General features: G+C 49.8%; 3 protein-coding genes across 6 annotated transcripts; 1 reads left to right on the top strand and 2 right to left on the bottom strand.

Annotated features, from left to right (window-relative positions):
- The first annotated feature begins 24 nt into the window (after window positions 1-24).
- Window positions 25-4918, top strand: B3GNT4 (UDP-GlcNAc:betaGal beta-1,3-N-acetylglucosaminyltransferase 4). Of its 2 annotated transcripts, none has more exons than XM_032168454.2 (2): window positions 25-262; window positions 2774-4918. In XM_032168454.2, exon 2 carries the CDS (start codon window positions 2783-2785, stop codon window positions 3839-3841), a length of 1059 nt encoding a protein of 352 aa, XP_032024345.1. In that variant the 5' UTR covers window positions 25-262; window positions 2774-2782; the 3' UTR covers window positions 3842-4918. The 2 variants fall into 2 exon arrangements, with proteins under 2 accessions (XP_032024345.1, XP_032024344.1); XM_032168453.2 differs by lacking the exon at window positions 25-262 and adding an exon at window positions 573-1141 and having other exon boundaries at window positions 2774-4069.
- DIABLO (diablo IAP-binding mitochondrial protein) lies at window positions 4106-23729 on the bottom strand. Of its 3 annotated transcripts, none has more exons than XM_032168456.2 (6): window positions 23080-23729; window positions 21632-21764; window positions 15024-15155; window positions 13523-13633; window positions 13254-13350; window positions 4106-5010 (listed from the first exon to the last, which is right to left on the bottom strand). In XM_032168456.2, exons 1-6 carry the CDS (start codon window positions 23127-23129, stop codon window positions 4814-4816), a joined length of 720 nt encoding a protein of 239 aa, XP_032024347.1. In that variant the 5' UTR covers window positions 23130-23729; the 3' UTR covers window positions 4106-4813. The 3 variants fall into 3 exon arrangements, with proteins under 3 accessions (XP_032024347.1, XP_032024348.1, XP_058281507.1); XM_032168457.2 differs by lacking the exon at window positions 21632-21764 and adding an exon at window positions 21765-21868 and having other exon boundaries at window positions 23080-23155; XM_058425524.1 differs by lacking the exon at window positions 23080-23729 and adding an exon at window positions 22761-22769 and having other exon boundaries at window positions 21632-21766.
- On the bottom strand, window positions 23506-23640 carry LOC131380811 (uncharacterized). Its single transcript, XM_058425525.1, has one exon. The coding sequence runs from the start codon at window positions 23638-23640 to the stop codon at window positions 23506-23508; it is 135 nt and encodes a 44-aa protein (XP_058281508.1).
- Window positions 23730-24271: the final 542 nt, after the last annotated feature.

The following is a 24271-nucleotide window of genomic DNA, read 5'->3' as shown; positions in this document are numbered from 1 at the left end:
GGAGCAGCCTCTGCCCGACCCGGCTCGTGCGGACTCCAGGACCGGGCGCGGGACACGTGCGTCCAGCCTTGGGCGCTGCAGAGACCTGCGGCTGGGACCGGGGAGGCCCCGAACCCGCCCACGCCAGAACCTCCGCCCCAAATCCCCGCCTCCTCCAGAAGCCCCGCCCACCCCGAGCTCCCGAGAGCTCGGCGCACTTGGGCACCATCCGCTCTGGCTCCGCTGCACTAGCGCCTCGCCCGTTCCCCGGCGTCACGCTCAGGTAGGTGGGGGGCCGGGACGCCGCTGCTGTGAGGGAGGCTGGGTCACCGTGCAGGGAGGGGCGTCGCCAGGGCGGCCGTGCCTTTGCACCCCGCGGCCCGCTCCCCGGTCCCCCAGCGTCCCCGCGAGGACGCGGGCCCCGCCCGGGTGCAGCGCGAGTCTGGCCTCAGCGGGCACGGCTCGGGGCCCACGGGCCGCTCGGCTTCGGTTCTCCAGGCTGGGGACAGAGGCTGGAGCCGGGCGTGGTAGACCCCGCCAGCCTGGGCCGCCCGCGCCCGACGCGCAGCGCTGCCGCCAACCCCGGCCCGGGGGGGTCCCCGCGGAGTGGGTCTCTGCTGCCGTCAGCCCTTCAGAGACTGTCGCGTTGAAAGAATGAACCAGAGTTCGCCCCCTGCCCGCGCCGGGGCGTTTTGGGTCACCGAGTCCTGTGGGGACCCGAGGCGGCTGTCCCCCGAGGCCGAGCGCAGCCTCAGGACCCGCGCCCCACCAGAAGGGGTCGTGCGCTCCGCAGCGGGTGGAGAGCCGGGCTCTGGCGTCTCCGCGGCTCGGAGGGCGACGGAGCGAGGCGGTGCGGCCAGCACCTGGGGACGCCCGCGGCGGGACAGGGGCCACCCGGGCCGCGGCGCAGCCTGGGCTGAAACCTCCCGGGACGGAACCAAGCCACCTGCTGTGCGTCCTTCTCGGTGAATGGCACCGACGCCCGCCCAGGCCCCTCGTCCACAGCCCGCGGTGCTTGCACACCTGAGACTCATCTCGCTTCGACCTCGCCGCCGCGCGGCATCCCGAGCACAGAGACAGTCTCCAGCTGCCCTTCATGCTTCCTCCCTAGCCTTCCGCAGCCCACCAGGGAAGGGGCGGTAGGAGTGGCCTTTTACCAAAGGTCAGATTCTTTCACCGCCTCTGCCAGACCCCCTTGTCTCCCGCCCCCGCATGGATCTCCAGGGGGCTCAGAAAACTCTGGCCAGTGGCTTACGCCTGTAGTCCCAACGCTTTGGGAGGCCGAGGCGGGAGGATCGCTTGAGGCCAGGAGTTCCAGACCAGCCCAGGCAACAAAGGGATACCGCATCTCTACAAAAAATAGATTAGCCAGGCCCTGCACGCCTGTACTCCCGGCTACTGGGGAGGCCGAGGCCGGAGGATCACTTGAACCCAGGAGTTTCAGGCTGCAGTGAACTATAATTGTGCCACTGCACTAGAGTCTGGGTGACAGAGACACTGTCTCAAAAAAACCAACAAAACCCTAGCTCTTTCACTAGCCGGGCCGGCCTCCTCCTCCTGTAAACCCGCTGGGCCCCTCTCTCCCTTCTCTCTCCCCTCACTCCGCCCTGGAGCTGCTTGACTCTGCCCTCGGCCTGCAGAGACCCCAGGTCTTCACGCAAGGTCCCATTCCTCACTCAGTTCTTGCTCAAACGTCCCTCTATCAAGGAGGGCTTTTTAACTACCCTTGGCTATGGGATCCGTCCTCCGCGTCAGCCAATTCTCTGCATTAGACTGTAACTTCTCAACATACCTGGTTCCTATGCGTTTTGTGCTCCCCTCTGAGAGCGCAGCGACCCTGTCTTGCTTGCCACTGCATCCCTAGCACCTAGCAGTTGCTTTTCTGGTGGCGGCGGCTGTGGCAGTGGCCAGTGCGGCAGACTGGTCAGAAGTGAAGGGATAGGATGACTTGGCAGTGGAGGTCAAGGGTAGGGGACTGGGGCAGAGGGAGACACCGGAGGGACAAAAATGAGAAACTGAAGACTGGCTTTGCTACTGTGGAGCTCGGGCAGGCCACTCTGGTGGATTCTGTCTCCTCATCCTTTTCAGGTCCCTGGGAGAAATCAGCACTTCGAATGTGGTGGGAAGGCAGGGCGGGTTGCCTCGGAAGCCATCCCTGATACAAGTCCCCAGCTTTTCTGCTTCCCCTCTTGCTGTGTGTGGCTTTGTCTCCCTCCCTCCTGGAAGCCCCAACCTCTGAGGCAGGTGTAAAGGGTGTGTGCTTTGGTGGCCACGGCCACCCTGTGGTGCTGGTTCCCCTCCGAGGGAGGCAGTGCACTCCTGGTCATCTTGGAGACGCCCAACGCAGGACCCCACAGGCACCAGGCTTTTTTTGGGAAATGGCTTCACTTCCCACTTGAAAAGCCCTGAATGTCGGTTCCACTTAGTGAATTTGATGCAAGCTAAACTGAGTCTGTGCCTAAAACTCATCAGGTGCTCGAGTTTCCTGGAAGAATGGCTGGGAAGGTTTATGATGTCAGCTGTAAAGTGGCTGCAAGTCATTTTGGGAAAAACAGACCCAGGAGTCCTCAGATGAGGGCAGAGGAGGGCAAGGGCTGGTAAGGCAGCTGTGCTTAGCCCATCCTCAGGGGAGGGAGGACTCTGGAAAGAACCTGAGGACACGCTGAGAATAAAAGGAAGTCCAGAGGCCAGCAGGGACTTAGCTGCTGGGGTGCAGGTTAACTCCTGCCCAACTCCTGGGGACAGGGACAGGGACCCAGAGCTGGGCCCTGCTCAGGTGGCTCTCTCCTTGCAGGGACCGGCGATGCTCCGCAGGCTGGGCTGGCTGGTCTCGTACAGCTTGGCTATGCTGTTGCTCGGCTACCTGCTCTTCCTGAGGAAGGAGGCCAGGCCCACAGGAGACCCCACAGCCCAGCCTTTCTGGGCTCCCCCAGCGCCCCGTCACAGCCGGTGTCTACCCAACCACACAGTGTCTAGCGCCTCTCTGTCCCTGCCTAGCCGACACCGTCTCTTCTTGACCTATCGCCACTGCCGAAATTTCTCTATTTTGCTGGAGCCTTCAGGCTGTTCCAAGGATACCTTCTTGCTCCTGGCCATCAAGTCACAGCCTGGTCACGTGGAGCGACGTGCAGCTATCCGCAGCACGTGGGGCAGGGTGGGGGGCTGGGCCAGGGGACGGCAGCTGAAGCTGGTGTTCCTCCTAGGGGTGGCAGGACCTGCTCCCCCAGCCCAGCTGCTGGCCTATGAGAGTAGGGAGTTTGATGACATCCTCCAGTGGGACTTCACTGAGGACTTCTTCAACCTGACGCTCAAGGAGCTGCACTTGCAGCGCTGGGTGGTGGCTGCCTGCCCCCAGGCCCATTTCATGCTAAAGGGAGATGATGATGTTTTTGTCCACGTCCCCAACGTGTTAGAGTTCCTGGATGGCTGGGACCCAGCCCAGGACCTCCTGGTGGGAGATGTCATCCGCCAAGCCCTGCCCAACAGGAACACTAAGGTCAAATATTTCATCCCACTCTCAATGTACAGAGCCACCCACTATCCACCCTATGCTGGTGGGGGAGGATATGTCATGTCCAGAGCCACGGTGCGGCGCCTCCAGGCTACCATGGAAGAGGCTGAACTCTTCCCAATTGATGATGTCTTTGTGGGTATGTGCCTGAGGAGGCTGGGGCTGAGCCCCATGCACCATGCTGGCTTCAAGACATTTGGAATCCCGCAGCCCCTGGACCCCTTAGATCCCTGCCTGTATAGGGAGCTCCTGCTGGTGCACCGCCTCAGCCCCCTCGAGATGTGGACCATATGGGCGCTGGTGACAGATGAGGGGCTCAAGTGTGCAGCTGCCTCCATACCCCAGCGCTGAAGGGTGGGTTGGGCAACAGCCTGAGAGTGGACTCAGTGTTGATTCTCTATCATGATGACAAATTGATCCCTGCTGGTCTACAGAAAATGCCAACTTGGTTTTTGTAACTCCCCTCACCCTGTTAGCTCTGATTAAAAACACTGCAACCCAGCTAACATGTCCAGCATATGTTAAATGGGAGCCAAAGTGTAGCAAATGCTGCCAGGAACCTGTCAGGGGATTCCTGGAGCTGCCAGTCTGGGGCCTCAAGGAAGGAGGCTGCACAGGACCCCAGGAGAGAGACGCATTTTCTCTTTTAGATGCAAACAAAATCTTACTCTTCTCCTTTGGATACAATAGAGAAACATGAAGGAAAGGAACAAGAGGTCTGTGTTAAGAGTCCTGTTGAGAGCACCAGGTAAACACTCCGCACCCCTTCCCTTAGTAGTAATAGACTTTTCACTCCTTGGCCTCAGCTGTCCTCACAGGGCAGTGGGGTCAGATCAGAGAACACATCAGAAATACTTAAATCGTACAAACTGTACAGGTTCCCCTCCCCCTGCCACAACTGGCATCCCAACAGAGGGAACAAGTACTAAATCATTTTTGACGACGTAAATAAGACTGAAAACAGGTTAAACAGCTGCTGAACTTAAGGGCATGACAAAAAGGACTCCTCTCTCTGACCCAGGTCAGCAAAATGCTTTGGGTGTGAGGTAAAAAAAAAAAAAAAAAAAAATGGTAAGAGCAGCTGTACAGAGTGGGGTGAAATGTTAAAACAGGGTGCAGTGCCCAAGGGCTAAGAACCAGGTCCAGCGCAAGCCTGAGACCACAGGAGGCACTCAGCTCACAAAGGCAAGTCTCGCCTGATCGGCCAGAGCAGAACCTGCCGCCTCTTCTCGGTGCAGAGACAGTCATGCCAACCCTGGGCAGGGTGGCGTCTGCCCCTGCTTTCCCCACTGAGTGGGGAGACAGGGCAGTGGGCTCAGGTCCTCAATCCTCACGCAGGTAGGCCTCCTGCTCTGACTCTGCCCGCTCCTCCCCTTCCTCCTGTGTTTTCTGAAGCAGCTCTTCTATCTGTGCTTCTGCCAGCTTGGTTTCTGCTTTCCGGGAGAGCTGGTGCACCTCTTCCACCTGCAGTTTCACCAGCTGAATGTGATTCCTGGCAGTTATGGAGGCCTGATCTGCGCCTGCCAAAAGATGGGACAATCGGGTTGAGTAGCCGTGCAGGGTGCAGAAGGCTCATGTGGACGTCGGCCTGGGTGTGCTGTGGCTGTCATCTGAACCCCTCTTGGGGTCACTTTCCTTGACCTCCCTGTCTTCTCTCTCTGCAAAGAAACTTCCACCTCTATGTTCAGGTCTGGATTTAACCGACACTCTGTCCAAAACAGTATTTTTCTTCAGCTGCCAGCGGCCAACATCACAATTATTAAATGCAACTCTCACAATCATCTTTATAGCTACAGAGCTTTTAGTACAGACCTTTGATGAATTTTTCTTAACTACACGTCATCCATTTCATTTTGACATAAGAGATCATGAATAAAATTGTCAAAGATCCCTTTCATCACCTTATCTTTTTTTTTTTTTTTGAGACGGAGTCTCGCTCTTGTCACCCAGGCTGGAGTGCAGTGGTGTGATCTCAGCTCCCTGCAAGTTCCGCCTCCTGGGTTCACGCCGTTCTCCTGCCTCAGCCTCTCAGAGTAGCTGGGACTACAGGCGCCCGCCACCACGCCCGGCTAATTTTTTGTATTTTTAGTAGAGATGGGGTTTCACCGTGGTCTGGATTTCCTGACCTTGTGATCCGCCCGCCTCGGCCTCCCAAAGTGCTGGGATTACAAGCGTGAGCCACCGCGCCTGGCCCACCTTAACTAATCTTTAAAGGTAAAGGAATGCATAGAAAAATATTTTGTTACTATAAATTTATGTAACAGCATAAAAGGTATTAAACATGTTTTATAATTTTTTCACTTAAACATGTTTTGAAGGCCGGGCGCAGTGGCTCATGCCTCTTAGCACTTTGGGAAGCCAAGGCAGGCGGATCACCTGAGGGTCAGGAGTTCGAGACCAGCCTGGCCAACATGGCGAACCCCCGTCTCTACCAAAAATACAAAAAAAAAAATTAGCCAGGCATGGTGGCGCATGCCTGTAATCCCAGCTACTTGGGAGGCTGAGGCAGAATAGCTTGGACCCGGGAGGCGAAGGCTGAAGTGAGCCAAGATCGTGCCACTGCACTCCAGCCTGGGCGACAGACTGTCTCAAAAAAAAAAAAAGAAAAGGCCGGGCGCAGTGACTCATGCCTGTAATCCTAGCACTTTGGGATGCCGAGGTGGGTGGACTGCCTGAGCTCAGGAGTTCGAGACCAGCCTGGGTAACATGGTGAAACCTCGTTTCTACTAAAATACAAAAAAAAGTAGCTGGGTGTGGCGGAATGCACCTGTAGTCCCAGCTACTCAGGAGGCTGAAGCAGGAGAACTGCTTGAACCTGGGAGGCAGAGGTTGCAGTGAGCTGAGATTGCATCACTTCAGCCTAGGCGACAGAGTGAAACTCATCTCCAAAAAAAAACAGAAAAAAGCGTTTGAGCTCTCTCATTTTACCTGCTGCTAGTTAGTTAGTGTATTTCATCATCTGGGTATATACATTTTATCAATTCATCTATAGAACATTTTGATCTTACTGCATTAACAAGAACCTTCAGTACCATGTTGACAGGCAGTGGAGAATGGCAGGCATCCTCCTCTTCTGACTTTGATGAAAACACTTCTGATAGTTCACACAATTAAATAGGATTACTTAACCTTTATTACATTAAGAAAATTATCTCTTCATAATTGTACTTAGATTCGAATCAAATGGCTACTACATTGAAGATGTTTTGGGTATATATTAAGTGGTTTTTCTCCTTTAATCTATGGATATATCGCCGGGCGCGGTGGCTCAAGCCTGTAATCCCAGCACTTTGGGAGGCTGAGGCGGGCGGATCACGAGGTCAGGAGATCGAGACCATCCTGGCTAACACGGTGAAACCCCGTCTCTACTAAAAACACAAAAAATTAGCCGGGCGTGTTGGTGGGCGCCTGTATTCCCAGCTACTCGGGAGGCTGAGGCAGGAGAATGGCGTGAACCCAGGAGGTGGAGGTTGCGGTGAGCCGAGATCGCGCCACTGCACTCCAGCCTGGGGGACAGAGAAAGACTCCGTCTCAAAAAAAAAAAAAAAAAAAAAATCTATGGATATATCATCTCAAATAGTGAATTATATATATATTTTTGAGAAGGAGTCTTGCTCTATAGTTTTTTACAGTGTTGAACTATCGTTCTGAGGGTAAATGGCTACATTTGATTTACGGCTACATTTTGAAGTGATACTGAGCTTTTCATTTTGGTGCTGCCCTAGTCCAGTTTGGGATCAGGGCTATGCTAGCTTCATATAGTTGTAAGAGGACGCTTGTCATTACTTTCTTTGCGCTGGTACACTTACAGTAACACAGGTATTATAGTTTTGGAAGATTGGATAAAACTCTCCCACGAAACATCCTAGGCCCTGGTGTCCATTTTGGGGACATCAAAATCTTTGAATATCATTTCTACTCTTTTTTTTCTTTTTTGAGACGGAGTCTCGCTCTGTCACCCAGGCTGGAGTGCAATGGCGCTATCTCGGCTCACTGCAAGCTCCACCTCCTGGATTGACGCCATTCTCCTGCTTCAGCCTCCTGAGTAGCTGGGACTACAGGCACCCACCACCATGCCTAATTTTTTTTGTGTGTTATTTTAGTAGAGATGGGGTTTCACCACGTTAGCCAGGATGGTCTCGATCTCCTGACCTCGTGATCCGCCCGCCTCGGCCTCCCAAACTGCTGGGATTACAGGCGTGAGCCACTGCACCCAGCTGATGTATCAATTTTTTAAATGATTTTGTTGTCTCTCTTTTGTCACCTGGTACAAAATTTACTTTGTGTCTTAGTGAAACTCTGTTTCTACTAAAAATAAAAAAATTAGCTGGGGCATGGTGGTGTGCACCTGTAATCCCAGCTACTGGGGAGGCTAAGGTGGGAAGGATCACTTGAGTCCAGGAGGTTGAGACTACAGCAAGCTATGATCTATGATCCCACCACGGCATTCCTGCATGGACCCTGTCTCTCTCACACACACAAATCTGATTTTCCTTTGTTTAGTTAAAAGTAAAAAAAAAAAAACACAGATGGGCACAGTGGCTCACGCCTGTAATCCCAGCACTTTGGGAGGCTGAGGCAGGTGGACTGCCTTAGCTCAGGAGTTTGAGACTAGCCTGGGCAACATGGTGAAACCCCACGTCTACCAAAAAATAAAAAAGATTAATCGGGCGTGGTGGTGACTGCCTGTGGTCCCAGCTACTCAGGAGGCTGAGACAGGATTGCTTGAGCCTGGGAGGCAGAAGTAACAGTGAGCCAAGATCAAGGCACTGCACTCCAACCCGGGTGACAGAGTGAGACCCTGTCTCCAAAATAAAAAACAAAAAATCACACTGGGTGCAGTGGCTCAGCTCCTGCCTGTGATCCTAGCACTTTGGCAGGCCAAGGCGGGAGGATCACTTGAGCCCAGGAGTTCAGAATCAGCCTGGGCAACATAACAAGACCACATCTCTTAAAAAAAAAAAAAAAAAAAAAGAAAATTAGTTGGGCTACTTGGGAGGCTGAAATGGGAAGATGGCTTGAGCCTAGGTCAAGGCTGCAGTAAGCTGTGATCATGCCATTACACTCCAGCCTGGGCAACAGAGCAAGACCCTGTCTCCAAAACAAGTTCTGTTCTAATCCTTAATAGCTTTAATTTTTTTGGTTGTCTTGACCTGTACGCATGCTCAGAAAATTGAGTATTATACACATCTCTGAGATCTCCTTGTAATTCTATCAATCAGTTTTTGCCTTAAGTACATTTCATGATTGATAATGTCTTAATGAATTGTTCTGTCCTATTGCTTTCTTTTTATCTTGAATGCTTTGATTTAGCTAGTTTTAGCTAGTTTTGGAACACAATCTAAAAGTGTCATTTAATAAGTTTATTTTTACTGTAATCACTGATGTTTGAAATTATTCCTATAATTTTGTATTTTTTTTTTTTTAATTAGAGATGGGGGTTTTGCCATGTTGGCCAGGCTGGTCTCGAACTCCTGACCTCAGCTGATCCACCTGACTTGGCCTTCCAAAGTGCTGGGATTATAGGTGTAAACTACTGCGCCTGGCCCAATTTTGTATTTTCTAGTTAACGGGTTTTCTTTTTAAACCTTTCCTGCCTCCACTGGAGCTACCAAGTTTCCTCCCACTCCTACTAACTCTCTTTGCAGTGTTTAACAATGTCTAATGTCAATGTGCTTAGCATGTTTTCACTTTCCCAAATTTAAAAACTTGTTTTACACTCGGAACTTTTGAAAAAAAATCTTAGTAGCTTCTTTCAAAACTGATTTTTTCCTTCTTCATAGTTCTTCCAGAAAGTGTGTGCAGGTGGTACTTTGAGTCTATGTCTGAGGATATCTTTTATTCTCACTTTTTTGATGGTAGTTGGCTATACATAAAATCCTAGGTTATGGATTTATCGTCACCTCTAGTGTTGCGGAGAAGATGCCTGATGTTTGATTCTACTTCCTTTGTAGATAATCTATTTTTTCTGAGTAGCTTTTGGGATTTTGCTCTGAATCTTTTTGTTATGCTGTTACTTTATTATTTGCTTATTTAATTTTCGTTTTTTTTTTTTTTTTTTTTTTGAGACGGAGTCTTGCTCTGTTGCCCAGGCTGGAGTGCAGTGGCGTGATCTCTGCTCACTGCAGGTTCACGCCATTCTCCTGCCTCAGCCTCCTGAGTAGCTGGGACTACGGGCACCCGCCACCACACATGGCTAATTTTTTTGTATTTTTAGTAGAGATGGGGTTTTACCATGTTAACCAGGATGGTCTTGATCTCCTGACCTCATGATCCGCCCACCTCAGCCTCCCAAAGTGCTGGGATTACAGGCGTGAGCCACTGCGCCCGGCCATTTTTTTGTTTTTAAGACAGGGTCTTGCTTTGTCAAGCAGGATGGGGTACACTGGCCTGATCATGGCTCACTGCAGCCTGGACCTCCAGGGCCCAAGTGATCCTCTCACCTCAGCCTCCCAAGAAGCTGGGACTACAGGTGCCCACCACCATGCCTGGCTAATTTTTTTGTAGAGACAGGGTTTCATCATGTTGTCAAGTCTGGTCTTGAACTCCTGAGCTCAAGTGATCCACCCGCTTAGGCATCCCAAAGTGCTGGGATTACAACAGGTATGAGCCACTGCACCTGGACCAGATTTTTTGTGAAAAAAGTGAAATCATAAGGCCATGCACAGTGTCTCATGTCTGTAATCCCAGCAGTTTGAGAGGCCAAGGCGGGCGGATCACTTGAGCTCAGGAGTTCAAGACCAGCCTGGACAAAATGGCAAAACCCTGTCTCTACCAGAAATATATAATCCCAGCTACTTGGGAGACTGACGTGGTAGGATTGCTTGAGCCCAGAGGATAAGGCTATAGTAAGCAGTGAGCCATGATTGTGCCACTATACTCCAGCCTGGCGACAGAGTAAGACCTTGTCTCAGGAAAAAAAAAAAAATTCTGTTTACAACTTTGTTAGCCCTTTCTATGAGGTCTAGGAAAATGTCTACTTTTCTCAGATAATGCTTACACATCCTCTCCTCCTTTTCTCCTTCTAGATCTAAGCATATCCTCCTGTTCACTGCACCCAGGAATCCACTGCCATGTTTGTGTGGCATGACTATAATGCTGCTTCCACACTTCTGTTGTTTCATTCTTGTTCCAAATCTCTGATCCCTCAGGATCACTACTTTTTCTGGGCCAAGAGCAGTGGCTCATGTCTGTAATCCCAGCACTTTGGGAGGCCGAGGCAGGCAGACCACCTGAGATCAGGAATCCAAGACCAGTCTGGCCAACATGGTGAAACCCTGTCTCTACTAAAAATACAAAAATTAGCCAGGCATGGTGGCAGGCGCCTCCAATCCCAGCTACTCAGGAGGTAGAGGCAAGAGAATTGCTTGAACCAGGGAGGTGGAGGTTGCAGTGAGCTGAGTTCACACCACTGCACTCCAGCCTGGGGGACAGAGTGAGACTCTGTCTCCAAAAAAAAACCTTCTAAAAGAATTATTTTTTGTTTTTCAGTATGATGACACAACACTTAACTTAAAAAATGTTTTTTGTCTTTTCTTTGAGATGGGGTCTCACTCTGTTGCCCAGACCGGAGTGCAATGATCTCGCCTCACCGCAACCTCTGCCTCCCAGGCTCAAGTGATCCTCCTACCTCACCCTCCCAAGTAGCTGGGATTACAGGTGTGAGCCACCACACTCAGCCCTTTCTATCATTTTTAAGATTTGATGCTTGAGAACCCTAGCCTGCTAATCTTGACATCAGAAAACAAGAGTATGTTTTAATATAACAATTTTTTTTTGAGACAGGGTCTAGCTCTTTTGCCTAGGATGGAGTGCACAGGCATGATCATAGCTCACTGCAGCCTTGAGCTCCTGGGTTCAAGCAATCCTCCCACCTCCGCCTCCAGAGTAGCTGGGACTACAGGTGAGCGCCAATATGCCCAGCTAATTTTTGTATTTTTGGTAAGAGATGGGGTTTCCCTGTGTTGCCCTTGAACTCCTGGGCTCCAGCAATCTGCCCGCCTCGGCTTCCCAAAGACACATGTGAGCCCCTGTGCCTGACTCATACCAGTTTCTTTTTTTTCTTGAGACAGTCTCACTCTGTCACCAAGGCTTGAGGTGCAGTGGAGCCATCTCAGCTCACTGCAGCCTCCACCTCCTGGGTTCAAGCCATTCTCCTGCACAGGTGTGTGCCACTACACCCGGCTAATTTTTGTATTTTTAGTAGAGACAGGGTTTCACCACATTGGCCAGGGTAGTCTCGAACTCTTGACCTTAAGTGACCCACCTCAAGTGATCTGCCCTCCTTGGCCTCCCAAAGTGCTGGGATTACAATTTTGGTGAGCCGGCTGGGTGCGGTGGCTCACGCCTGTAATCCCAGCACTTTGAGAGGCTGAGGTGAGGAGTTTGAGACCAGCCTGGGCAACATGGCGAAACCCGTCTCTACTAAAAATACAAAAATTAGCCAGGAGTGGTGGTGCATGCTTGTAATCGGGAGGCTGAGGCAGGAGAATTGCTTGAACTGGACAGGCAGAGGTTGCAGTGAGCTGAGAAAGTGCCACCACTGCAGCCTGGCACCAACAGTGAAACTCTGTCTCAAAAAAAGAAAAAAAATTTGGCCGGATGCAGTGGCTCATGCCTGTAATCCCAGCACTTTGGGAGGCCAAGGCGGGTGGATCACATGAGGTCAAGAGTTCAAGACCAGCCTGGCCAACATGGCAAAACCCCTTCTCTATTAAAAATACAAAAACTATTCTCTATTAAAAATACAAAAACTAGCTGGGCATGGTGGCAGGTGCCTATAATCCCAGCTACTTGGGAGGCTGAGGCAGGAGAATCACTTGAACCCAGGAGGCGGAGGTTGCAGTGAGCCTAGATGGCGCCACTGCACTCCAGCCTGGGTGACAGGAACAAAACTCCATTAAAAAAAAAAACAAAAAAAATTTCTGTGAGCCTACCTAGTTTAGGACCAGTCAGGTAGGATGTTCTATGATGGACAGCTTGGGGCACTAAGGTGCAGAGGACAAAGCACTGGCTGCTAGGAGAATAGGAGAAGCAAAGGCTTTGGAATTCGACCTACTTGGCTCAGTGGCTCATGCCTATAATCCCAGCACTTGAGGAGGCCAAGGTGGGTAGACTGCTTGAGCCTAGGATTTTGAGATTAGCCTGTGCAACATTGTAAAACCCCATCTCTATTTTATATTAAAAAAAGACCTACTCAGCTGAATCTCAGCTTGGCTGCGTACTCACCATACCACGTCATCTTAGCTGAATGATTTGGCCCATCTGCCCTCTAGTTTCTTCACATATAAAAAGTGCCTACGAAATGCTTACCACAAAGCCTGACAGACAAATAATTTGTCCTGGTTTTGCCACTGACTATGATTCCAGGTCTCATTTTCTCCGTCTGTACAAAAAGCTTCACATAGATTAATCATCTCAAGTCTCATCCAACGGTGTAATTCTATGATTGTTAATAAACTGTATTACCAAAAAAAGCTCAAACTATTTGGAGAGAATTCAATTTTCCAATGGTAATAGTTGTATCATTTTTCCTTTTGAAGATATAACCTAGCTTCTACTGGTCTGGTCTGCAAGGGTATGCTCATTTTTTCTATTGGGCAAAGAAAATGTAGATTAATATGTAGGAAATGGGGAAGATTTCTCAAAGTTAGAGCCACTTAGACCATTTACTATAAAGCCTTCATTTTAGAAAACCAGATGAAAACTCAAATACTACCTCCCTAGTTAAAAACAAAAACACCAACACAAAACTTGAACCTACCAGTTTGATATGCAGCTTCTGCTGCCATCTCTGAAAGACCAACTGCAGTCATCCAAGTGGTTTCCAGCTTCAAGTATTCTTGGTGTTTTGAAGACATCTATATAAATCAAGCAAAGTGCTTCAGACAGCATGAGAGGTCTAGCCAATTTAAATGGACTTAAAGTAGTAGATTTAGAGAACGCTGATTATATTGATTAGACTTAATTCAATAATTTAGATACCACATGAGGTAGGTGCACTAACAGAAATGCCTAGAACTTTTTGCTTACCTCAGCTCTGGCTCCTAAGATCACCTGCCACACTTCATCTTCCTCCTGTGAATTCATTTTCCCAAGTAAACTTGTATATTGTCGGTAAAGAGAAGTTAAGGTATAAACAGCCTACAAATACAGAATAAACAAGTGTGAATAAAATAAGTGTGACATATCAGAAGGAATAGAGAGATTTCCACCTCAAGGAAATTAAGTCCCATTACAGCAAACTGGCTCTTTCATCCTGCTGCCTCAATGAAACTGCACTATCATCCTATGAAATAAAGGTCTCAGGCCATTAGTATCTCCATCTGTAAACTTCGTGTTTTTAAAAGCTTGTCAGCAATTCAGACACAGAAAGAGAAAACAATGCTCTACAGGTTGAGGGAAAAAAAAGCTGCTGGAAAATATATGTAAAACAAATGCACAAATGAGACTTCAATACTTTTGATTATCCATATACTCTTTAAAAAATGTTTATTGGCCGGGTGCAGTGGCTCATGCCTGTAATCCTAGCACTTTGGGAGGCTAAGGCAGGTGGATCACCTGAAGTCAGGAGTTCGAGACCAGCTTGGCCAACATGGCGAAACCCCATCTCTACTAAAAATACAAAAAAATTAGACGGGCATGGTGGCACACACCTGTAATCCCAGCTACTGAGGAGGCTGAGGAAGGAAAATCGCTTGAACCCAGGAGGCGGAGGTTGCAGAGAGCTGAGATCACTCCACTGCACTCCAGCCTGCGTAAGCAAGACTCCATCTCAAAAAAAAAAAAAAATTATTATTTTTTACAAACAGGATGCTATGTCACCCAGACTGAAGTGCAGTGGCATGTTCATAGCTCACTGTAACCTCAAACTCCTAGACTCAAGTGATCCTCCCATCTCAGCCCCTGGAGTCACTGGGACTACAGGCACACAACACACCATGCCTGGCTAAGTTTAAAATTTTTTTTCTGCTAGAGATGGGGCTTGCTACATTGACTGGGTTGGTCTTGAACTCCTGGCCCCAAGTGATCCACCCGCCTTGGCCTCCCAAACTGCTGGGATTACAGATGTGAGCCACCACGCCTGGCCCATATACTCTCTTTTCTATTAGGTTAGATCAGTGGTTTTTAAATAATCCTCACAGAGAAACCTCTGTTGATGGACCACGGGCCCCTGTGCCCTTAACTGAACCACATCAGCTTTACTCCTGTTTTATATACTAGGCTGCCACATTTAAGATTTTTCTGTAAAAAAAGGTTCCTGGGAAAAGTCTAAAAACGAGTGATTTAGATCATGGCTCAGCAAACTTTTTTTGTGAAGGGCCTGACAGTAAATATTTTAGGCTTTGTGGGCCTCACAGCCTCTGTTGAAACTACTCAAATCCTCAAAAACCATTATTGACAATACATAAACAAATAGGCCTGGCTATGTTTCAATCAAATACCAACATGGGCATCAGACGCAATTTGGTTGTGAGCCATTATTTGCTAAACCATGGTTTAGAAGATCAAGAGTTAACAAGAGGAGACATACCTTAGTATATTCAGTAATAGCTTCAATCAATGCATATGTGGTCTGAGAGAGAAAGGTAGAGGTGCTATCTGTTACCAAAGACACCGCTCTCCTCATCAATGCTTCACTACTAAGGGAATGAGGCTCCGATTTCTGAAAGACACAAACATTGTCACTCAACCTCTAAAGCTCAAACTGAGAACTTTTTCACCAATAGGCAAGTAAAAAACATAACTGTCATGCTGCTTAGTGTTTTAGGCTGAAACTGCACTATATTTCTTTGGGTTATATTTTTTAAGGCCTTATTTTGGCAATTTAAGACAATATAGAGAAATAATTCCAGAGTATGCTTTCTACCAACTTTCATTCTCTGCTCCAAAAAGCAAATTATTTCTTTACATATAAAATAAAATGCGGCGGGGAGAAGTGGCTCACACCTGTAATACGAGCACTTTGAGAGGCAGGACAGGCGGATCACTTGAGGTCAGGAGTTTGAGACCAGCCTGGCCAACATGGTGAAACCCTGTCTTTACTAAAAAATACAAAAATTAGCCGGGCGGTAGTGGTGTGCATCTGTAATCCCAGCTACTTGGGAGGCTGAAGCAGGAGAATCGCTTGAACCCAGGAGGCAGAGGTTACAGTGAGCCGAGACTGTGCCACTGCACTCCAGCCTGGGCGACAGAGCAAGACTGTCTTAAAAAAATAAAAAAAAAAGTGCCGGGCACGGTGGCTCACGCCTGTAATCCCAGCACTTTGGGAGGCTGAGGCAGGCAGATCACGAGGTCAGGAGATCGAGACAATCCTGGCCAACATGGTGAAACCCCATCTCTACTAAAAATACAAAAATTAGCTGGGCGTGGTGGCACGCGCCTGTAGTCCCAGCTACTTGGGAGGCTGAGGCAGAAGAATCACTTGAAACCAGGAGGCAGAGGTTGCAGTGAGCCGAGATTGCACCACTGCATTCCAGCCTGGTGACAGAGTGAGACTCCATCTCAAAAAAAACAAAAAAAACTACTGATTATAACCAACAAATTTATAAGATTACAATTCATTCATTAACAGTGTTAGATACTTGAGACACAAGTCTCAATGAGACATTCTCTGCCCTCAAACCCAGGTGCAGGAGTAGAGAGAGGAGGATGATGGGCTAACAGAACTAGAAAAATGAACACAATCATGTATCATGGAAGCTGTGGGAGGAGTATGTATGAGCTACAGTGGGGGCATGCAGAAGGGAGCAATCAGTTCTATGTTGAGTGCTAATAGCTTAGAAAAGGCTTCACAAGTTTGATGAGGATTAAGCTGAGTCTAATAAAGTGGGCCGGGCACGGTGGCTCACGCCTGTAATCCCAATACTTTGGGAGGCCGAGGCGGGTGGATCACAAGGTCAAGAGATCGAGACCAGCCTGGCCAACATGGCAAAACCCCAACTCTACTAAAAATACAAAAAAAAAAAAAAAAAAAAAAATTAGGCGGGCATGGTGGTGGGCGCCTGTAGTCCCAGCTACTTGGGAGGCTGAGGCAGGAGAATCGCTTGAACCAAGGAGGTGGAGGTTGCACTGAGAGCCAAGATCGTGCCACTTTACTCCAGCCTGGGCGACAGAACAAGACTCAGTCTCCAAAAAAAAAAAAAAAAAAAAAAAAAAAGTGGATGGGGGAGGGCAATTCTGAGCAGAATTAAGCTGTACAGTGTCGATGGGGGAATCTCAGCTATTTTAGGGGTTTATCTTTTTTGAGACAAGAGTCTCACTCTGTTACCCAGGCTGGAGTGCAGTGGTTCAATCTTGGTTCACTGCAACCTCCGCCTCCTGGGTTCAAGCGATTCTCCTGCCTCAGCCTCCCCAGTGGCTGGGATTACAGGCATCCATCACCACGCTTCGCTATTTTTTTTTGTATATTTAGTAGAGATGGGGTTTCATCATGTTGCCCAGGCTGGTCTTGAACTCCTGACCTCAAATGACACACATGCTTTGGCCTCCCAAAGTGCTGGGATTACAGGCATGAGCCACCATGCCCAGCCTGACCTCAGCTATTTTAAAAAAGGAAAGACTAATATAATCACCTTAAGAGTTAAGGGACTGTGGCCACCTTGACTAAATACTGGCAACTGTAATGACACATCATCCATGACTCTCTGCCTTTTTCCTCCTCAGCAAAGCACTTCTTACTCACACCTGTAATCCCAGCACTTTGGGAGGCCGAGGCGGGCAGATCACCTGAGGTCAGGAGTTTGAGACAAGCCTGGCCAACATGGTGAAACCCCGTCTCTACTAAAAAGACACAAATTAGCTGGGTGTGGTGGCAGGTACCTGTAATCCCAGCTACTCGGGAGGCTGAGGCAGGAGAATTGCCTGAACCCAGGAGGGGGAGGTTGCAGTGAGCCGAGATCACGCTATTGCACTCCAGCCTGGGCGATAAGAGTGAAACTCGTCTCAAAAAAAAAAAAAAAATCAATCAATCACTCTATGTTCTGTCTTGTTTTTGCCATTCGGAGTACAAACACTCAGAATCACTGCATGTTGAAAGAGGCAGTCAAGAAATATTTTTGATATGAACAAATCAAGAACTTTATATTTCAATCAAGCAATTAAGTATTCATTAGGCATCTCATACAGGACTACAAAAGGAAGAAAGGCACCTCTGCTCACAAGAAGCTAATTTTGTCTCAATATTCTGATAAGTCTTCATAATGTGCCACATTTTATAATGTGTTTTCACTTGTTCCTCACAACAGTCCAGTTATTATCCTTTCTTATTTACAAGCAATGACATGGAGGCTCAGAAAAGTTATGTAACTTTTCCAAAAAGTCATATCTAGACCTCAAACCAAATCTCACTTCAAAGTCTGTACCCTTCCCATTATGCTCTGATGACTCAGGAGAGTGCCAAAGGATTATCATCAAATATCAAAATATACAATATTAAGTGGCCAGAAAGGAGGAGATAGTTGTTGGATAGGAATAAGCAAAGGCTTTAAATAGAGGTGAGACTTGGTACTAAAGATACCTAGAATCAGAATGGCCAGGCATCCTGGAGAATAGGTAACAATGAGGAAAAGAATACTTTTGTTGCAGGGTATGGTCCAGGAATCTAGCCTGGTTGGAGCAATGGCACAAGAGAAATGAGACTCATTAGGGCCCTGGAGGGCAGGGAGACTTAGTTTGATTTTAGTTCTGAACGCCTCATGGAAAGCCACTGTAGGTTTTTCATTTCTCATTCTGTTGCCCAGGATGGAGTACAGTGTTGTGATCCCAGCTCACTGCAGCCTTGAATTCCTGGGATCAAATGATCCTCCTGCCTCCCAGGTAGCTAGGACTACAGACACACGCCACCAGACCTAGCTAATTATTTTTTGTAGAGGGGTGATCTTGCTATGTTTCCCAAGCTGGTCTCGAACTCTTGGCCTACAGCGATCCTCCCACCTCAGCCTCCAAAAGTACTGGGATCACAAGAGACAGCCATCGTGCCTAGCTGACCACTGAGGGGTTCTGAAGAATGGAAGTGGCACTGCTGTACTAAATGACTAGAGACCCCAGTCACGTGGCCCAGAACTGAGGTTAACTGGGCTTAGAAAGTAATATAATAACTGAGAAAGGGCCGGGCGCGGTGGCTCACGCTTATAATCCCAGCACTTTGGGAGGCCGAGGCGGGCGGATCACGAGGTCAGGAGATCGAGACCACAGTGAAACCCCGTCTCTACTAAAAATACAAAAAATTAGCCGGGCGTAGTGGCGGGCGCCTGTAGTCCCAGCTACTCGGAGAGGCTGAGGCAGGAGAATGGCGTGAACCCGGGAGGCGGAGCTTGCAGTGAGCCGAGATCGGGCCACTGCACTCCAGCCTGGGTGACAGAGCAAGACTCCGTCTCAAAAAAACAAACAAACAAACAAAAAAAAAAAAAAAAAAAGCTGAGAAAGGACAAACAAAAAAAAAAAAAAAAAAATCTTTTGAAAAAAAAAAAAAAAAGTTGTCCCAATTGTGGCCGAAAATGGCCTGGTATTCAAGTGAGGGGTTTTAGGGCTATGGATTCATCAGCATGCAGAGATGACAACTGAAGTGAGGCACAGTAAGGTGAGGGCTCACGAGTAAGCCTCAGAAGATGCTGAAAATACTTGTGATACATGGAATTAATCTTCCTTTTGTGATGAACACACACGTAAGTGGCAGGAATATTTTGCTGAAATGGAGCTTGTTGGTTTCCTCTCTAGCTCTTCCCCATTAAGCATATGCGCTATGATTTTTTTAATGAAGTGCCACTTTTATATCAACTACTTGACAGCTCCACCTAGATGTTTCCTAGACAACTTAGAAATGACATTTCCAAAAAATTGTTTTCCTTTCAAAACCCACTCCTCTCCATCATACTAAACTGCATCACTGTTTATTCAGTTGCTAAGGCCTTTAAAAAATCTTGGAATCTGGCCGGGCGCGGTGGCTCACGCCTGTAATCCCAGCACTTTGGGAGGCCCAGGTGGGTGGATCATGAGGTCAGGAGATTGAGACCATCCTAGCTAACACAGTGAAACCCCGTCTCTACTACGAATACAAAAAAATTAGCCAGGTGTGGTGGCAGGCGCCTGTAGTCCCAGCTACTCAGGAGGCTGAGGTGGGAGAATGGCGTGAACCCAGGAGGCGGAGCTTCCTGGGCAACAGAGCGAGACTCCGTCTCAAAAAAAAAAAAAAAAAAAAAAAAAAATCTTGGAATCTAGAGCAGTGGTCCCCAACCTTTGTGGCACCAGGGACTGGCTCTGTGGAAGACAATTTTTTCATGGACTGGGTGGGGCGAGGATGGTTTCAGGATGAAACTGTTCCACCTCAGATCATCAGGCATTAGTTAGATTCTTATAAGGAGTACACAACCTAGATCCCTCGCACGTGTAGTTCACAATAGGTTTCGTGCTCCTACGAGAATCTCATGCCACTGCTGATCTGACCAGAGGCGGAGCTCAGGCAGTAATGCTCGCCTGCCCACCACTCACCTCCTGCTGTGCAGCTTGCTTCCTAATAGGCCACAGACCAGTACCAGCCCAGGGGTTGGGGACCCTTAATCTAGAGAATACACCCGACAACCAACCCATCAGCAACTCCTGCTAACTACGTTCAGCTAAATTCTCCCCACCTCTTCTGCTTGCCTGGTCCAAGCCAGTATCATTTCATGCCTAGATATAGCCACAGCCTATTAGTCTTCCTAGTTCCACAAAGCAACCTTTTAAAACTTTTAAAATTTATGTCAGATCATAATAGTTCTGTGTTAAAAATCCTCTGTGACAGCCGGGCGCGGTGGCTCAGGCCTGTAATCCCAGGACCTTGGGCGGCCGAGGTGTGTGGATCGCCTGAAGTCAGGGGTTCATGACCAGCCTGGCCAACATGGTGAAACTCTGTCTCTACTAAAAATACAAAAACTAGCTGGGTGCGGTGGCACACCCCTGTAATCCCAGCTACCCGGGAGGCTGAGGCATGAGAATCGCTTGAACCTGGGAGGCAGAGGTTGCAGTGAGCCAAGATTGTGCCATTGCACTGCAGTCTGGCAACAGAGTGAGACTGTCTTAAAAAAAAAAAAAAAAAAATCCTCTGCGGCTTTTCAGAAAACCCAAAGCCTTACAACAATGGCCCACAAAATATAAAGCACACAATCTGATTATCAGTTAACTCTCTGGCTTCATCTATTACAGTCTCCCCCAGGTCTCCCCGATTTGGCTCCAGACACATTAGCTCCATGCTCCTCAGACATTCCAGGCATACTTCTGCTTCTAGGTCTTTGTCCTTCTCAGTTCCTTCTGCCTGGCAAGCTCCTCCCTGCACCAGATAGTATAATGGCTCTTTCAGAACATTCAGATCTCTACTTCACCTTATCAGAGTAGCTTGACCACCTTTATCTAAAACAAAACTCCCTCCCAGAATTGCCTATTCACTTACCTCATTTGTTTTGTTTTTGAGAAAAGGTCTTGTCCTGTCGCCCAGGCTGGAGAGCAGTGGTGAGATCATAGCTCACTGCAGCCTCAAACTCCTGGGCTCAAGTGATCTTCCTGCCTCAGCCTCCTGAGTAGTTGCGACTACAGGTGTGAGCCACCACACCTGGCTAATTTTTTTCTTTTTTGTAGAGACAGAGTCTCCCTATGTTGACCAGGCTGGTCTCAAACTCCTGAGCTCAAGCCATCCTCCCACCTCAGCCTCCCAAAGCCCTGGGCATCAGCCACTGTGCCCTGCCCTGTTTTCTTCCTACCATTTATCACCAGCTGATATTTTATATTTTATTTTCTCCTCTTTCATCTCCACAAACCATTCTGTGAGAACAAGAATTTTTTGTTGTTCATTCTTACATTCTCAATGTCTTGCACATAAAAGTTGCTCAATAAATTTCTGTTGAATCAAAGACTACTTTGTTGATAGACTGTAATATCCTCATTTCTCTCTACTCGCTTTTATACAATTTGATGTGCTTTCCTACCAAAGGAGACAATCAAAATGAGAATATTAATACATCTGCTCAACTGTGAAAAGATGCTGGTACTGTGGGGGAAGGGATGGGAGCACTGGGAAAAACTATGGTAGCTTGTCTAATGCTTCACCTCCCACTTGAGACTTCAAGAGCACACAGTACACTAGGTAAGAATCACTGCACACGACAGTACCTGTGCAATAGGAACCGCACACAGGGTTACTCCAAAGCCAACCGTCACAGTTTTGTGCCATGGTCTTATCAATTCTGAGAAACACCGCTTCTTAAAGTTAGCCACAACAGGAACACACAAACACTGTCTGTACCTGGAAGTAGAAGTCAGATTTCATAAGGCACGACCACCAATCTGTAACAGGCTCTTGGATTTACTTGCAGGGGCTGTAAACTCAAACTCCAGCCAAGCAGGAACCTAAATGAGGATGCAGGACAGCTGAGGGGTTTTGAAATTTTCAACATACACCAAGTTTAAAATGTTGCCTCAGGCAGGGTGTTGGTGGCTCACGCCTGTAATCCTAGCACTTGGAAGGCCAAGGGCAAGGCGGGAGGTTCACTTGAGCCCAGGAGTTCACGACCAGCCTGGGCAACATGGCTGGCAACATGATCCCGTGTCTATTAAAAAGTAAATAAATAAATAAAGGCCGAGGCGGGTGGATCACTTGACGTCAGGAGTTCGAGATCAGCCTGGCCAACATGGTGAAACCCCATCTCTACTTAAAACACAAAAATTAGCCCGGAGTGGTGGCACGCTCCTATAATCCCAGCTACTCGGGAGGCCGAGGCAGGAGAATCGCTTGAACCTGGGAGGCAGAGGTTGCAGTGAGCCGAGAGCGCCCCACTGCACTTCAGCCTGGGCAATAGAGCGAGACTCAGTCTCAAACAAAACAAAACAAAAATTAGCCGTGCGTGGTGGCGGGCGCCTGTAATCCCAGCTACTCGGGAGGCTGAGGCTGAGAATCGCTTGAATCCGGGAGGCAGAGGTTGCAGTGAGCTGAGATCTCGCCACTACACTCCAGCCTGGGCGACAGAGGCAGATCCTGTCTCAAAAAATAAAATAAATAAGATAAAATGTTGCCTTTAAACTTTTTAGAAAGGGATGCCACAATAACAGCTCCTGCAGGCAGAATTTAGCTCTGGACCCCTGGCCTGGGTACCAGGTGTGTGTGACGGTCCCGCTACAAGCGCCCAGGAGCCTGCAGCGCTTGGAGGGGAGGCCTGCGTCAGCTCCCCGGACCCCTTCTGCCCTCGGGAGAACGTCCTCAGACGCTCGTGTCCCTTCCCGGACTCCCCCATGCCGCGTCCCTCCTCCTCTCCACGTCTCCTCAGGGACTTCGAGTGGCTGACGAGAGCTGGTCGGGAGGCGGGGCGGCCCCAAGAAGGCTGCCTGGGGTCTCGGGGACTCGTTTCTAGAAGATGGACGAACTGAAAAGGAAGCCAGGCTTGACCCAGGGGGCGGAGGCGGGGCTGTCCTCAGTCCTCCCGACCCGGGCGAGACGCCGCGACCCAGCTGAGCGGACGAGGGATGAGCGCGTAAGGAAGGCGGGCGCCGTGGGCCGGGCCACAGCGCTGTCCGCGTCGGCCCCTCCCTCTGGTCCCGTCCCCTCTACGCGGCCGCAGCAGTACCTGAAGAGTGAGGTTACGCTGCGCGACAGCCAACTCTTCAGAGCCGCCATTGTGCAGCGGGCGGACGCCAGACGCACACGCCGGAAGTGACGCAGCTTCGGGAGCGCTGAGCGGGGCACGGCCTCCACCTGAGAGCGCCTCGCCCCATGGCCACGCCCCCACCCAAGGAGGCAGTCGGGATTGGGCAGACAGAGGGAAAGGGGACGAGGCTTAGGGAAACAGCTGTAACGGCCGCGCAAGGCAACCAACCGCCGGAACTTCCGCGCGGGGCGGGGCACACGCACGGCCTGAGGGCGCGGAGGTGGGTCGGGCGCTGTGTCGCTGGCGGGCGGGCGAGGACTCAGTTCCGGCCAGGGCTTGAAGGGAATTCCCTGGTGAGTTAGGGAGGCGGGGCCGGGCGGGAGGCGGGGCCGGGCGGCGGCGCTGTCACTTCAGCACCAAGAAGTAAGTGGTCCAGCCGGCCAGCAGTAGGGCCCCGATGAGCACCGTGTAGCTGAGGAGCACGAAGGCGAGCAGCTCCCGCAGCAGCTGCAGCACGTGGACGGTGGACGAGGTCGGCATCGCGCTGCGCGGGATCCCCGGGACAGTCGGCGACCTGCCGGGCTGGCGCCGTCCCAGAGGGGCGGACGGGAACGCACGAGGTCCTGGCCCTCGAAACAGCAAACGAAGGCCAGGAAGCCCACAGTGCCGACCTCCCCAACAGCCTCCTGGACGCTCGCTACTCGGTTATACTGGAGAATCCTCAACCCAAACTGCCCTCGTTCTTCGGCTCTGATCCGGGCTGAGGAGGCAGAAGCCCGGCTCTTCCCCACGCCCCGCAGCTACATGAGTTTTCCTCCCCGGCCCGCCCGCTCCTCCCACCACCTCCTGCATTTTTAATGCTGTGAGTGCCGCTAATGGGCTGATGGAGTAAAGCTTTCTTTTCCCGTCACTCAAGCTGCAGCCCCAGCTGCGGCCCTGGCTGGAAAGGGAAGGGGAGAGAGACCCATTTGGGCAGGAGGAAGACACAGGCCCAGACCTGCCCTTCTGTGAGTCCCCTGGCCCCAAGGCTTGCCAGCAGCAGAGCTGGAGGATCTCTGCTTTGTGGTCCAGCATGCTTGCCTTCTGGCCAGCTGGGACTGCAGGGTGCCAGGTGGTGGGTGGGCATCAATCCGATCCTGGGCTCACCTCCCCCACTGTGCTCTGTGCATCT

This window comes from Hylobates moloch, unplaced genomic scaffold (genome assembly GCF_009828535.3).
Source record: "Hylobates moloch isolate HMO894 unplaced genomic scaffold, HMol_V3 SCAFFOLD_12, whole genome shotgun sequence".
NCBI classification, from domain to species: domain Eukaryota; kingdom Metazoa; phylum Chordata; class Mammalia; order Primates; family Hylobatidae; genus Hylobates; species Hylobates moloch.
Note: the sequence above shows the minus strand (reverse complement) of the source record. Positions and strands in the feature narration are given on the sequence as shown.